The sequence below is a fragment of the Vulpes lagopus genome, chromosome 3 (genome assembly GCF_018345385.1).
Source record: "Vulpes lagopus strain Blue_001 chromosome 3, ASM1834538v1, whole genome shotgun sequence".
NCBI lineage: Eukaryota > Metazoa > Chordata > Mammalia > Carnivora > Canidae > Vulpes > Vulpes lagopus.
This window is the reverse complement of record NC_054826.1, coordinates 91662570-91679207: the sequence shown is the minus strand read 5'-3', so window position 1 is coordinate 91679207 and position 16638 is coordinate 91662570. Positions and strand designations below refer to the sequence as shown.

Genomic DNA, 16638 nt, shown 5'->3' with positions numbered 1-16638 from the left:
TGATGTCAGTCAAAACAATCCAAATAACAGAACGAGGGGATTTTCTTACCAGATTATTTACAATCCATACGTGGATCACAGTGTAGCCTTTTTTTAAAAAAAAAAAAAAAAGTGATGTGACAGGGCAAATTTCACTCATTGAACAAAATATTTGACACCTTATGTGAAAACAAAGCAGGCTACAATATAGTAGGAATTTATTTTCATTTCTTAAAATATATGTGGGAAGGATGGAGGAAAGACCGGAAAGAATTAGATAGGTCTATTTGCTGTTTACCTATGGGTGGCAGGTTCATAGGTGATTTTTAAAAAATATCTTCAATGAATATGCATTAATTTTTAAAAGGAGAATATATTGGTGGGTGCTTGGATGGGTTGAAGCATTTAAAGGGTGGGAATTAGGTGCAAAATGAAGAAGTTGTTCCCAAAGGCTCACTTCTGATTTGCGAAACCAGAGGATACAGAAGGTGAAAGTGAAGTTCAGCGGGGATGGGTTCCAGTGGCCGGCAGCACTGTGCTCAGCCACTAGCCCCTTCCTAAGTCCTGCCTTTGAGAATTTGAGGGAATCCTGTTTCCCTCTTTTGTCTGTGGTTGGTCTGGGTCACTTTGAAGTCAGTTGGAAGACTCTGTGATAGAGAATTCTTCTGTGTCTGGGGTTCTACTGGGGTTCAAGTAGGCAAGGCCTACTTGTTCTTCATTTCTTGCTTTTATAATGGAGGAAAACATTTTCAGTTTTTCACAAAGAGCTTTGAAATCTAGTCATGGAGAGTACTCTTTCACCTCAAGCTGGTCGTTAGCGTGCAACCTGTTTGCTAATAAACCGATGAGGGGCCCTGATGTCAAAATGCTTAAAATGGTCAAATCATCTGGGACTCTGCATTTAACGTGCCTTTCCCGCTTCTCAGCCTCATGCAGAACATACGCCTGAACCAGGAGGTGGCTCGACGTGAACTCCTGTAAATTGGAGTGGGTATCTAGGGATTGGGGAGCAGACACTTCTTTTTTTAACCTTTCAAGAGCAAGAATCATTTGGCCTAAAATCTGCAATGTATTGAACTTAGGGTGTGAAAGCCATACAGTGTATTAAATGTGAATTTGAGACCTGAATTCTCCCCACACTGACTCTATAAAACAGCCTCTCTTTTTCATAAAGCCGGCCCATAAACTGCTGCCAGTGAAGCAGAAAGACTCCTTAGGACTGTGGCTCGCTTTCCGTCTGGAGTTGTCAACAAACCCCCTTTATGAGTGGAATAGACCTCTTGTATGTGTCGAGCTTCTGGCTTTTTACAGAGTGTGTTAGGAGCCAGGCTAGGCAAACGTTAGGCGCTGTTTGCTGAGTGCATTTATTGCCTTTGCATAATTTATGAGCTGGAGGGGTTGACCATCATTCGTCTCTGCCAGGGGCTGGCACTCGAGGCTCCGGAGAGCAGAGCTGTAAATTGGATGGTGTGCTCCTGCTGAGCTCACGGCAAAGTCCTCGGGTCAGTATGGGAATTTAATACCAGAAATGGAACTGTTTTCTCAGCGCACCATGTGGGCCCCAGTGCAGCAGAGACTGTTTTGGCAGACTCTGCAACTGGCCTTGTCGAGGAGCTGTCACTCACCCGGCATGTTGTGTGGGGAGCCTGAGCATTTTTAATCGGCTTGGCATCCGTGCTGCTTCCATAATGGATACCAGTAGGTCTCAGTTCTCCACCATATGTTTAACTCTGGAGACAAGGTGCTTCTGGGTATATCAGTAATTACTTGATGCAGAATTAAGTGGACCTTGAAATTAGAACTGGACTGTTGGAAAGCAGAAAGCTTAACACTTTGATAGAAATAACCATTCCCAGGGACATACTGCTGTTAGGATTGGTCATGGGGGTGGGGGGGCATGGACAATGGTGGCTCTTTCCCAACCTCCCTACTCCTTTGACACCCCCCTCCCCCACACACCAGTCCTTGGGGACATGGGTAAGGGCTGTGCATAGCCTTCAGCTGTCATTGATTACCTCGGAAGGTGGGCTGTGATATCTGGGGAGAAGAGCCTGCCTGGCAAAATATGCTTCTTTCTTCCATGTGCCTCCTGAATCATGCTTTGTCACTCTTGAAAATGTGCCCAGAACTTAAAAACCTCAAGGAAGCCCTAATTCAAGGCAATGAAAAAATCACAATCAGGAGAAGACAACCTCATCTGTCTGTTGTTCTAGGCCTACAAAGTCTTTATCTCACCTCTTTTGATTTATTACAATAGAGAAATCACTCATCAGGCACAAGTAAGTTCAGACCTTCTGAGTTTGGAAGCCTGGTTGCAAACAATGTAGTCATACTTGGTTAAAGCACTGTCATTAAAACTCTGATAGCCTATGGAATTGAGGAGCCAGCACGTACAGTAGAAAATGTTAGAACCTTCTAGTCTATTAGTTTGTAATGTGAGTTCCTAAAACTTAGAGTGTAGAGAGGGTAAGCTAGAAAGAGGAAGTAGTGCCCCAGTTGTATCTTATAATAGCAAGATGTCCATTTGGATGGAATTTTGTTACTCTCATTAAAAGAACTCTAACAATGGTTTAAATCGTAGGGTAATTTACTGTTATCTGAACAAAAATGTCCAGAGGCAGGCTGCTCTTAGGTTGGTTCAAGTGTCTCCATTGTACCACCACCATCTTGTTCTTGAACAGAGACCTTTGGCCTCATTTTTGCAAGGTGGCTGCCACAGATCTGGACATTACATCCTTGAACAATCATGTTCAAAGGCAAGAGGCAAGTGCTTCCTGCTCTTCTTCTTCTTCTTCTTCTTTTTTATTTTATTTTTTTTATTTAGAAGAGAAAACATTTTCAGAGCCCTCAGCAGGTATTTCTTCAAGTCTCAGCCAAAAATGTGTTTTATGGCCACCCTTAGCTGCAAGGGAAGTTGGAAAAGAGAGACTACCTGGCTTTTTCAAATCTCAAAATGTCAGGAGAAGGTATAGATTAGGGAGAAGGGGTTTGTGAATAACTGTGGGTATCTAGCCAGTACTAGCTGTTGTATAAGCAAATTTATTTTCTGTTTCTGCCCATAGCTACACCAACTCCCATGTCCAGGTGGCCACACTAAAAACCTTGGCATCATCCTAGACTCATCTCTCTTCCTTCTTTCTCATATCCATGTGTTACCATGTCCTATTGGTTCTACCTTCAGAATTGCTGTGCCATCTGTTCCTCCCTTTCTTAAGCCATGCATCATGCTGGTTTAGACAGTGTTGTAATGGTTGCCAAACTGGTCACCCATGACCTGTGTCTTCTCCCATAGTGCATGGTCTGTCCTCTACCCCACAGGAAGAGTCATCAAATGGACTATGGCTCTTATCCCACCACACCTCTGCTCAGTGCTTGTTTTTTAGCTTTCTCTATTGCTGACTTGAAAGCTACTCTAGAGCCAGTCCTATGTCTTGGTTGAATATCCGTCTAGCTTGGCAGTACTTATCAAGGGCTGTTGAATGAATGAACGAATTTATTTATCTGCTATGCATTCACTCTGACAAAACACATCACCCCCCCCCCTTTTTTTTACAATCAAATGGATAACAAACAATCTTGGTTTAAAAAAGAAAATGTGCTTTTTTTTCCCACCCACTATACATCTGAAGAGGAAGCCAGAGTTTTGAGTTAATTCATTTGCTAGTTATCCCAAACTTAGCTCACCAGTTGGAATTTGGGATCTGTTAGTTATGATCTGAGCCTGCTGCTTTAAAACATATTTCTTTGCCCATACTGTTAATTTACTTCCTTGACTTATTCTTGTCCTTGGAGTGGAATATTACCTCTTTTCTCTGGGCCTCTAAGCCTTAGAAAAGGCAGCCATCACAATGTTCTGCTTCCTTCAGAGTCCAAATGAGAGAACTCAGCATCCAGAGGTTTACCTCTTTTTCTGTGTAAAAGCACCAGGAGAGATACAACCATTCACATTAACTGAAGGTAGAAGGTCTCCATTAAGATATTGATTTGCTCTGAATCCCACTGAATGTTCCTGATTCACCTTAATCCTGCTGCTAGATTGGCTGCTCAGTGGGCATCCCCTCTCCCGGGCGGTAGGGTGCTCACCATTGTGATGGAGCATCTTGCCAGACCTTGTCCATAGACCACAAGAAGAACCACAGAGCACAGGCATCACATAAAATCAACAAAGTGACTTCTCAGCATTTTGCTTCTGATTTGTTTTATGAGCATTTGAGCTGAAGAAATTCTTTACAGCTCAAGCAACATTTCATATTTCCTTTACTTGTCTTCCCTTTATTTTATTTGTGTTTTCTGGATCAAAAACAAAAATCTACTCCACTTTTGCACTAACCCTTATTCTCTTGTCTTTCTTTTCAGTGTGACAGTGACAGTGACCAGGAAGAAAAGGTAAGACACCCCCCCCAACACACACACACACACACACACACACACACACACACACACACACGATTGTGGGAACAGTTGAGCACCTTGGTTCTCCCTGTGTTGGAGCACTGTGTTCTCCCACACAGTTAAAGGGTGGTGGAATGCCAGCTTCATATTGCCCATACCTTTTCTGTTCTGCAAAGACCAGTTGTATTTACACAGTGACATTTCCTATGATAAGAAATAATGTGTTTATTAGACAGTGTTGTAGGTCCACTTTTTTTGTGAGGTCCACTTTTTTTAATCATATCCATTATTACTGGGTATATGTAACATCAGGTTTTCACTTTATAGATTTTAAAAGAGGAAACTATTTTAATAACCATCTGATGTTTCTTTTTTAATCCTTGGATGGGATATTAAACTTGCCAGTCTGTATTTAAAATGTCATTTTTCCGTTTCTTTTACTGACCTCCATGCTTCTTCTTGCTTTTCTGTACATAGTGGCTTTCTTGATAGAAATATGAATGATATGCTCTAGGACTCTCATCATGGGGTGAGAGGTGGGTAGGAGAACTCAGGTGAGAGCAGCTCTCTCCTTGTCCAGGTGGATGGCCAGGTGGAAGGGCGGTTCTTCCTACAGGTACATACTGTCTTTGGGGGCTGATAACCTCCAGCCTCTGTGTATCCAGTTCAACATGGATCAAGAAAAGGAGCTCAGTTTTTGAGCTTTCAGAAGATTGGATCACAGCCTGGTAAAGTGAATGTCTGTGTCTGAAGCAATGGGATTGTTTGTCTGTTTATTTGGTCTTTCTAGCTGTTCCACCCCACCCCCACCCCCCAGCCAAATTTCTTCCTAATTTTATTCCTACTTTATGTATTTCAAAAAGAGTTAACTATATCATGGTTTCTATATTGCTTGGCATCCAAATGAAGGGACCAGTAGTCCCCTTCCCTAGCTGGATTGCTTGGCATCCAAATGAAGGGACCAGTAGTCCCCTCCCTAGCTTCTGGTTCTGTGTTGTGTAGCTGAATTTCTTGAGCCCCATTCTGTGCTTTTCACCTCCTATTTGCTTGTGGATTTTACTCAGAATCCTGCAGTTAGTATTTGGTGGGGTCTTCCCATCAAGCCCAGAATCTTACCTCCTTCTCTGCTGCCAGCCTCCAAGAGAGATCTAAAGGCTCTTGTTCTGTACTGTCGTTAATTTGAATTCAGCATATGTAGCCTGTTATAAAATGCGAGACATCATCATTTGAGCAGGTCAAGCATATTCAGATGAAGACAAATGGTGCTTATTTGATTTCCTTAAAATCAGGAAATGAAAAAAGTGCTCTCTGGAGAAATCATGTTCTGCCTGACTTGGATGATAGACCAATGCATGTCCCCTAGATAAGAACAGGCTCTCGCCTTGAGGTTTTTATCTCTGAAGGACGGCCAGGACTGTCAGCTTGCTGACATGTGCATTATCCATGTCATTTTAAACAAAGTGACCTATGGAAGGGTACGCTGTGCTGTGACATGGTAATGGGCTGTTGGATGACAGTGAAAGTACACACTGCAAAGGGGGCTGCGGATTATTCTTTTGTTTAACTGACAAGTAGGAGCTTCCTTCCTCCAGCCCCTGGGGGTCTTAGCTCCTTGCAAGTGCCTCAGACAGCCAGCATGCAATGGGTGCCAGAGGTGCATGGACAGCAGCAGAGGTTCTGCGTTTGTGGTGTGCCCTCTGGCCCTGGAGCCTTCCCACATGGTAGTCTTCACGTCATTCTGTCAGCCATCATAGGCACTCAGGGAGGGACTGGCACTTCTGGCCATTCCAGGAGATCTCTTACAGGTGATGGTTGATCTCACTTTCCAAGTCATCTCTTACAGGTGATGGCTGATCTCACTTTCCAAGACAGTGGCACTTCTTCAAGGGGATGAACCTTCTTTGGGTTCCATGTCCAAATGAACATTCCTTATTTAAAAGGCAGTATGAATTCCACAAGTGCCCCCGGTCTCCAGCAGCAGTAGAAGGTGATGAGGTTGTCCAGTGTGGTGTTGCACATAGGTGTCTGGATCAGTGTTCTCAACCTTGAATGCACATCTGATCACCTGGGGGGGCCGTAAAAATCCTGGTGCCTGTGCCTTAACCCCGGGCCAGTTACCTCAGAACCTCAGGAGGTATCTAGTACCCCTTGTCCAGAGGATTACCTACCTCTGTAATTCCTAGAATATCCAGAACTGTCACACAGTGTTTCCCACACACTGACAGCATCCCAATGAGTCCCTCCCCAGCACCAGTATGCCCATGTCCTTGCTGCCCCATTTCCAGCTTGGAGTGTAGGAAGCACCACAGCACCTGAGCAGAGTCATGCCAGGGGCAGGGAGTTAGGGCCCACCACTCAGAGATGGAGATGAGTTTAGGGCCATGGAGGAGAATAAAGAGATGTTTATAGCAACCACACCAGATGGGTGACACTGGCAAGGGGAGAGCCGTCAGGAGTGTTCTGTGGACACACACCCTCCGGCCCTGGCCACCTTAGTAGCCTTTCCCGTGGAGCGTGGTGGCCCTGCAGGCCCTCTTCCTAATGGGAGCTACTCCACAGCCACACTCCCATCATCTCCCTGCCCTGCCACCCGGTATTCCTCCAGAGGGCTCCCAGCAGGAACAATCAAGACTGTAATTGCAGTCGTGCCTGCTTGGCTCTGTTACAGTTCAGACTGCCAGGCTTCCCCTCTTGGACTGAGATTGTCTGGTGTTTATCACCGACTTTAACACCATCCTCCCAGACTTCTGCTGCGCGCCAGAGCCTGGGCCCCTGTCAGCCTCCTCTGTGCCAGAGCCTCTTGCCTGGGCCCCCCTCCGAGCCCCAGAGCTAACCAGGGCTGCTTTCATCTGCTGCTTGGAGGATTCGCATTCAAATCTGAATTGCTAATGGTGAAAAAGATGCCACTCAGTGTCCAGGGATCCCTTCAGCAGCCTCACCAGGGATGCTGTTGGAGGCAAAAGTGAGACTTGTAGGGACCCACTGGGATTTCTCTCCGGAAGACCTGTCATTCTCTTACTCCACAGGGATCTGCAGAACTGGCGGTCTAAAATTAGGGTACTGTATTTCACACAGCTGAATTAAGATAAACTCTGCTTTGCTCTGATACGAAGCTGTAATTTATAAAATGATACCCTTACTAATTAATGTGGAAGTGACTGGGAAAGGGGCGAAAAAAGCAGAGCTTTCCATGCGTGCAGGAGACACACTTGCGCGTGGAAAAGGCTCTGATGAGGCACTGAGTGAAGCACCTCTCAGTCCCCCTCCTGGCCACAAGGGTACGCTTCGCATAAGTGGCAAAGAACCCAGAGGACTTTTCGAAGGTAGGCGTCAGGTGGGAGGCTAGAGAAGGCTGTGAAGGTGCCACATCTTCAGTGTGGGATTGTTCTTTCTTACAGTTAGTGTAAAGAGAGGAGGAAGCCCTTTGCACCTTAGTCCTCCAAGTGAAACGATTATTCCAGTCTCCTATTCAGAATGAATTGGTATCATGAGAACAAAGAGGCAGCATCCATATGTCCACATATCCGGCCTATTTTCTCTTGTTTCTTCTCTTCCTCTACCACTAAGAAAATGTGCCTTACTTGAATTTGAAATTAATGTAGAGATTGAAAGTAATTCTCTCCATCCACCCAGTTCCTGTTTACTGTGTGGCCACAGGACAAAGCTGGTTGGAAGGCGTCGTACCCAGTGGTCAAGGACTTAGGCCTCAGAGTCCGAAGGCTCCTGCTTGACTGCTTTGCTACGTTGTAGCAGTGGACAAGCCCCAGTGCTCTTACCTGCCAAATGGGATACCAACAGCTCCACCTGTAGTTCTGTAACCATTAAATGAAGACACTTGGCTCAGTTCCTGGTCCATAGTAAGTGCTCAGAAATGTTAGCTCTCATGAGTTTTATTTGGGGTGAAGTAAGAGACTCACTTGGGAAATGAGAAAGACTATCCTCCTCTTCAGAAAGCTCAAGATCTGCCAGAAAAATTGCCAGAGGACGAGAGGGGTGTGTGCATGTGTGTTTTACTCAAGCCTGAAGGCTCAGCCTTCACCCCCTAGGGCACATCCTGTTACAAACTGAATGGAAGTACTGTGAAATTTGGAAGGATCCCCATACCATGATTTTTAAACTCCTTCTTCCAGATATCAGGCTTTCCTCTGGGCACAGCCAGGAGCCAAGAGTAAGCGTGCTGTCCTGCAGGGGTCAATTCAGTGGATTGTACAGTCCTGTTCCACATGCCAAACACTGTCAGTTCCTGGTGCCCCTCACAGGAGAGTGGGTCCGAGTCAGTATCTCTGGGGCCATCGCATGAGTATTTTTTGAAAAGCTTCCTAGATAACTGATATGCAATGCATTTTGAGAATCACTGCCTTATATAGCAAGTATCAAGGATAAACATTTACTTTCCCCTTGTTCAATGCTCTTAAAATTTTGACAGCACAGAAAAAAGACTTGAAAACTACAGAGGTGTTATGTGTGTACGTGCACCCATTTTCTTACGTTTAGATACACAAATACACAGGAATGCAGTGCAGGGATCCCTGGGTGGCGCAGCGGTTTGGCGCCTGCCTTTGGCCCAGGGCGCGATCCTGGAGACCCGGGATCGAATCCCACGTCGGGCTCCCGGTGCATGGAGCCTGCTTCTCCCTCTGCCTGTGTCTCTGCCTCTCTCTCTCTCTGTGACTATCATAAATAAATAAATAAATTAAAAAAAAAAAAAAAAGGAATGCAGTGCAATGCAATCTCTTCCCAGATACAAATCATACTCCTTTTCCTAACGTAGCCATGAACATGACCCTGATGGCACTTTCCTCTCTCTGGGCTTTTAACTCCCACAGAAGTTTACTTGGTTCCTATGGCTTGCTCCCGACCACCGGGGCCAGCCTGCTAAGACACTGCCAACCATACATGCAGTACTCTTGGTTCTCCACATCAGCTCCTTGTCCCCCCTCCCCCACATGCACACACTTTTTGGTGCATTCTAATTTTTTGACTCATGCTAAAATGTGTTGTGTTTGATCATTTTGTGCTCACTTGTGTGGGAGCGGGGCAGCTTCTAAGAAAAGCAGTGAGAAAATCAACAGAGGTTTATGTTCTTAATTCCACACAAACCAAATGCCTCATTTGGCTTCTGAAGGGTCAGAAACTGCTGAGATGTCAAACTGGAGACTGGGCATGTGGCTTGTGCTTAGAGTGGAAGAGTCCCATCCCTTGATTGTCCACGATTCACACTTGGTAAAGATTGTGCACCCTCAGGAACATTCCCGAAGCTCAGAAGGCCCTGTTGTTGCTTGTAGAACCCCAGTCCTCGGTTTTGAAACAGGACATGTTCTGATCATGAGACAATGAGAGACACTGTTGCATTTTGCATCTAGAAAAAGGAATCTTCTCCCCTCTTCCAATTTCATAGCAGCAAAGCAAACAACCGTTGCCCAAGGGAAGAACAGGGACCCATGTTCTTATCTCTTTATCCCCAGCACTTAGCAGAGTGCCTGGCACAACTTAGGCAATCAGTAATATTCATTATTTTGCTAAATGGGCATTTCCTTTCCTGGATATCCATTTCCAAATGAGAGGGTAAGTGAAACAGTTCAGGGAACTGATCCCCGAACCTGAAGTGCTTCATATCAACCTCAGGGTTTAAGTTCCTGGACTGCAGCAGCTTTCTGGATTTCCTTTACAATTTTATTTTATCATATGATACTTTTAAGCCATTTATAAATTTCCTAGCATATTTGTACAGTTTCTACGATTTTTGGCTGAGTTTCAAGACCTTTCCATTTTGGGTGTCTGATTTCCATACTGCCAATCTACTTAGCCTCTTCTTGCCCCTCCAAGATTCTGTCCAGGTCAGAATGACATTTTATTGTTTTTTCTAACATTGTTGTATTTCCAACTGGTTCAATTCCATTGTATCCATCCAGAATTCCTATTCATACCATCCTTGGGTTAAATTTCTACTGCAGATTATTTTAAATCCTGACTCTCAGTAATTTCTTCTGTTTTTCATAGCATAGAGTTTTCATGCCAAACCAAAAATTTCTTCCCTGACAATGGATGTGTATGTAGTGTATCCATCCATTACTACCACACCATACACCTGAAAAAAAGAAGTTATATAGATTTTTTCAATTAAATATAAATCAGTAAAAGAAATACTTGAGTTATTAGAAATTTGTCAGACATCTTTAGGTAAACTCTTGTTTCTTAGAATGAATGGTGAGAGGAAAGAACATGTTCTAGACGTTTTATTGTTCATTGTGGGTGGGTTTTGAAGGATACTCAGGAGACCTAGCTTCTTATTTCACACTAATGAGATGTGGGGTCTTGGGCAAGTTATCTAGCATTGCTGAGCCTTGGTTTTGCCATCTGTAAGATTGGCAGGATCTGGATTCAATGATGTAATACTGAATATCCTGATTTTCTATGTAGCTATTTACCTAGGCCCCAACAACATGGCAGACCCAGAGGGAAATTAATAACGATTGTATTTTCTTTTGGCCAGTGTAGAAAGAAGATTATATGAGAATTGTCTCCATTCTTTCTTCTCTAATTCCTAAGAGGGAATAAACATAGTAGGTAGGTTGCAGCTCATCTATGTATCAGATGTAAGGAAACTTACATATGGGCCTAATGTCTGAACAAGGTTATTATCTTTTTATTGGTCAATTCATTCAGTCATTCGTAGTAGCCACTATTTTTTTTTTTCAAGTATCTGCTAATGAACTAACATGGACATTGTAGCTGCCTGGCCCTCTTAGGTATGTCATTGTGCACCTGTGGATAGGGAAAAGAGAAATTAGTTTAATCTGTGTTCTTCAGTTACCCTATTTAGGAAAGCTTGGGAACTAGTGAAGAGCTAGCTAGCTTACATGTTGTGTTTTAAGAACTCACTTGATTGATAATGAATTTTATTTGGCCTCTGGAAGGAATTCTTTTTGAAATTCTAGAAAATACTTGGGATTGAGTTCATGATTCTATAACTCCAGAGCAAAAGTGAGCAGCTTTCTCTTAGAATGAACCATTGACTTGGATTTTACAGCTTACCTTCAGGGAAGGTTACAAGGCCAAGGAGGAGGTAGGTGAAGGTGATGGCTTTCATCCTCATGAAATTGACCATGAACCCTGAGCTACCTAAATGGCAGGAAGGTCATAGGCAGAAGCATTTGTCCTAGTGATGCCTTTAACAACATGTTCTGTGCAAGTGGCTTTTCATTGAGTATAACCTGGGTTGGGTTACTCTCTGGTTGTCAAAAGAGTCTGTCTTCTTCTGTATTCCAGTTAGAGAGTGTTCTGTCCCTACAAGAGATGTAGGAATCTCTTTTTAGTCATGCACATGTGTATTTGTGTGTATGGGTATCTCAGTTAATCCCCCCTTGGCAACTTCTGGTTGGTAATACAGTCGCAGTTCATTGTTCCCTATAATTTTGTCATTCTAGGTAAAATAAAGATAATAAAATCTCTGTATTAGACTGTATTCATAATTAGCCAAATTTTACGTGTTTAAAAGTCCCAAAATTTAGTAGATGAATATATATTACTTTTCTTCTTTTTTTTTTTCTTTAATCAAAACTGCAGCTGGGAAGAACAAATTGCCTCCCTAAAAATGTAGATGCTGTTCATTTTTTAGGGGCTGTAAACCAATGAGATTAGCATCAATTATAACTAACTAAGGAGAGGAAATGCCACTTCACAATGGAGAGAACATTGTATTTTTCAAAACACTTTCACAAATGTCATTTTATATGACCTGTTTAAATATTTATTGTGGGGATCTCTATGTATATTTATTCACAACACTGTTGATCATCTGCAATGTGCCAAACTCGGTGACAGATCCTTTCAAGGATCTTATCTTTTCAAGTAGGTGTCATAATTTTACAAATAAAGAAAATAGAACTGAAGATGAAGTTAAGTGATGGAGCTCAGATTTAAAATATGTCTTAAAATTCCAGGATCAGGGCTCTTTTTCCTATTACATGCTGCTTCCCTGTGCATCGGGACAAGTTGGGATGTGTCCAGAAGTACCACCTGAGAACCTTTGCTATATGTTCCTTGAGCAGTAGTTCGTGCTTAGTTTGGCCAAGTCTCTCGTAGGTCTCTTCTAACATTAGAAGAGACCTCCTTAATGCTAGAAGAGACCTAAACTGTCTTATCTATTCACTCACAACCCCACTAACTTCTAAAAATTCAAACATGGGGGTGCCTGCATGGCTTAGTTAAGTATCTGCCTTTGGCTCAGGTCATGGTCTCAGGGTCCCAGGATTGAACCCCACATCTGACTCTCTGCACAATGGGGAGTCTGCTTCTCCCTCTGCCCCTCCCCCCTCTCGTTCTCTCTCTTTCTCTCTCTCTCTGTCTCAAATAAATAAAATGCGGTGTTTTTTTTTTTTTGTTGGTTTTTTGTAGTTTTTTGTTTTTGTTTTTGTTCGGATTTATTTATTCATGAGAGACACACAGAGAGAGGCAGAGACATAGCCAAAGAGAGAAGTAGGCTCTTCACAGGAGCCCCATGTGGGACTCGATCCCGAATCCCGGGATCACAACCTGAGCCGAAGGCAGACACTCAACCCCTGAGCCACCCAGGTATCCCTAAATAAAATGTCTAAAAAAATAAATAAAAATTTAAACGTGGCAGTTACTCAATAAATATTTAATAAATACAATTTGGGTTCACTGGCAACCCAGGTATACAAGCTCTTCTGAAACATGAGTTTATAAATTTAACCTGGGAAGCAGTTGTCCAACTACAAGGGAAATCTACAAGGTGTATGGTTCGACTCTTCTAGATGAGTGGCAGAAACCACCTGTGGGCCACCCTGAGAAATCAGGGATGCAGGCTTTACCAACGAGCAGACTAAGCACGAACTACTGCCCAAGGAACTCAGCCTTCTTTAGGGCATATCTGTGTTTTCACCTTTAATATCTTATCAAACCATAGACTCCTGGCAAGTACCCCACACCTAGCATGTGCTCAGCACTTACTAGGTGCCCTCTAAATATGAGCGTTCTACCTGAGGTTGCTCTGTTGATTATCGAAGTCCCAGAAAAGGGGAAGGGGACTTGTCACAGTTCCCCAGGCAGTGTGGGGAAGCAAGGGCCTGGAACAGAGGCTCATTTCTGAGCTTTTGGTCCAGAGCCTCTTGCATCTCCTATGCTCTCTCCAGGCTTTTCTTCACATGATCAGCACAGAGGAAAAGGGACCATGAGATCAACACGGCTCCTGAGCCGCACCCTGTGAGGCAGTTTCACTCTGTGTTGTCATCTGTCTTCTAAAGAACCCCTTGTCCATCCCCTGACACTGACTCCCAACTTTGCAGAGGGTCTTGGGGTTCATCAAGGCCATGGATCTCTCCTTTTCCAGCAGCAAGTGCTGTGTGGGGTGTTCTTGCCACCTGAATGGTAGTAAATATCTGAAGCAGTCATGTCCGTGTTAAAGATTATGTATTTGCCACTAAGGGGAGAATATAGTGTTTATCGGCTGGAGTGCGTGCCGGCTGAGCTGATTATGGCACAGCTCTCTGTCAGCCAATGATTTGTCCTGTCCTTTATCATCTGTGTCACTCAGCAGTGTGCTGGTGAAGGGAACGGATTGCCCCCTTCCCTTTTTTTGTACCCATTTCGTGTAGAAAATTTGTATTTACTTTGGGAGTGTAATTTGTTCCTCATGGATAATGTGACCCTGAGCGGAGCTGGATCATGGGTTAGTTGAAGTGATATTTTCCGCTAATGGTAGTCGTACATCATTGCTGTCAGCTCGGGTTAGGAGGCAAGCACATTACAGCTCCATTTTACCTCTGCAGGCATCTGGGATTATTTGCCATAACCGAGTATGACATGACCGCACTACAGAGTGCATTAAAATTTTACTGGCTTCTCAGGCAAGTTCCCTGGCTCCAGTGTGTGCTTCAGGCAGGCGTCTGATGGGGAGCCCAAGGGCCCTGACTTCCTGCACAGAGGTGCTACAGGGGGGTGGCCACAGCAGGGGCTGTTCTCTTGCTCTGAGAAAGAAGCCCAGGAAAGAATTTATGGGGAGCCAGCCTGCAGGTGTGTGTGTGTGTGTGTGCCTGGACATCCCAGACTGGTGGGTGACTGGCTGCCTTGTGCACTTAACAGTGCTCTCTCTCCTTGATGCTCAACCCTCAGAGGTGGATGGGGGCAGTAGCTCCTCCTCCAAGGAGAGCCAGGGTAAGCCCCAGTCCCTGCCAGGCCCTGGGCTGATTTTAGCGTTCTTGTCTGTGGTCAGATAAAGGAAGGGAAGCATGGGTCCTCTGTGGCAGAATCAATGTCCATCCTGCAGTGGGACTGAGCCTGGTAGTCTCAAAAACCCACCTAGAAATGTTTGCCAAGATGTCTTTCACAGGCTCCCTTACAAGCGTCACAAAAACCTGTTGAAGTATGGACATGATTATCCAGTTTTACTTACAGAGTGAGAGGTTCAAGAATGTTAAGTCACTTACCTAATGTCTTCATGGTGGCAGAGATAGGATTCCTAACCTCTTATCCAGATCTCCCCGACTGCACGTCCGGTAGTGTTCTGTGCCACACAGAGACAATTAACAAGTACTATTTAAATAGTGTTTATATGTGCTTTACATATCTTGACTCGCTTAACCCACACTGTAATGCTAACAGGTAGGTGCTAATAATATCGCCAGTTTACAGAAGAAGAAACTGAGTCACAAAGAGCTCAGCACCCAGAGTCCTACACAGGCTGGTGGCAGAGCCGGGTTTTCTTGGCTTCCAAGGCAGCGCTCTTAGCCTCTAAGCTGGGCTCCCCCTCATTGCCATGTTGCAATTAGCCTGAGGGCTGATAGGAAAAGGCCATGGAGAATAGAAATAAAACGTGTTAGAAATAAAAGGAAATGTTCAAAGAGTATTTTATCACTTTCAATTGTAATTCTAACATCCAACAAAATATTGCTCAAAAAAAGATGCTCTGTGATGAGCTTTAATTAAGTAATAAGTCCCATTTGCAGGTAGAACATTACTTGCATATAAATGGTGCTTCTAAGGTGCTTGAAAGGCATTGACTTCATTAGATTCAGAGTAAGGAGCCACTCTCGCAAAACGTTTCATTTTTTCATATTGCTTAGCGTCCCTTTTCTTATTCTTATTGGAAAGGCTATAATAAACATCTATTGAAACATGTTTCTTAAAAGGACAATTTAAGATTGCTTTCTAATAACACAGGTTAGGGCCTATTTTGTCGGAGTGAAATCATCACAAATTCCTTATGATGGATCCTGAGTGCCGGGCCCTTGAATGATCACACGTACCTACAACATGGACATTACCTTTTGTTCTGCTACAAAAGGACCTCTCTCCACCTCTCTAGCCTCATCATCTCTTTCTCTTCCAAGTTTGGGAAGATATCTATCCCTCCTGGACGGAATGGTCTAGCTGGCTTCCCCTTAGCTTTGTATGTTGGCAGTGTCATAAATTCATGGATGTATTCAATAAGCCACACGTGAAATGAATTATCCCTGTACCCTCAGGGCAGTGGTGTAAATGCTGCATCAGAAGAGCCCTAGATCACCACGGCTTTTCTCATTGAGAAATATGAAATTAAGGTAGTACACAAGGGATTATGCTCCCTGGCCTGTTTCTCCTCTTTGGGCTCCCAAGAACACACATTGATCTTCCCCCATGAGATTGCAATAGGTCCAGGGAACCGACCTGATTTTTTTTTCCTCTGGCCTTAGATCCAATTATTCAACTAGTAAAGGACAAAAACAAAAATATTGATCTGGTCATTGAAAAGTAATTATCCCTCTCAGATAGTCTATTTAGAATGCAGCAATAATTTTAAATAATGTATTCCCTGGAGACAGCATGACAACATATGTGGATCATTTATTTGACTTAAGTAGAGTCACACTTAGCACTCTCACCCCTACCTGAACTTACAGTGATGTACAGGTAGGCCCACTTTAAGAAGAGTAGACATTGAAAAAAAATTGGCATTTACCAATAAATCAATTATAGAGCAATTATTCATTGTACAAAGGGGTCCATCAACCTTTTATAGCTAGATAAAATTTGTGATCTCTACATCCTTAAATACATACTGAGAACAGAACTCCTCCAAGAGCTCTTATGAAGTTTTTGGGTCATTTTAAAGCTCTTAAAGTTTTAACAGCTTTGGCTATATTTATATTTAGCGGGGTTTTATTTTGTTTGGTTTAAGATTCTTTTTTTTTCAAATAACAGAAATTCAAACTAACAAATAAGGAAATATATATGCTTTTGGAATTCAAGCAAGCATTGCAATAACTA

At 43.5% G+C, this 16638-nt stretch overlaps 1 protein-coding gene across 6 annotated transcripts in view; it reads left to right on the top strand.

The window, feature by feature from the left end:
- Positions 1-16638, top strand: part of AUTS2 (activator of transcription and developmental regulator AUTS2) — a 1147829-nt gene that overhangs the window by 814540 nt on the left and 316651 nt on the right. For all 6 annotated transcript variants that reach the window (XM_041749190.1, XM_041749188.1, XM_041749189.1 and 3 more), the window contains one exon: positions 4336-4365. In XM_041749190.1, the coding sequence (XP_041605124.1) occupies positions 4336-4365 (30 nt within the window). The remainder of the gene's footprint in view (positions 1-4335; positions 4366-16638) is intronic.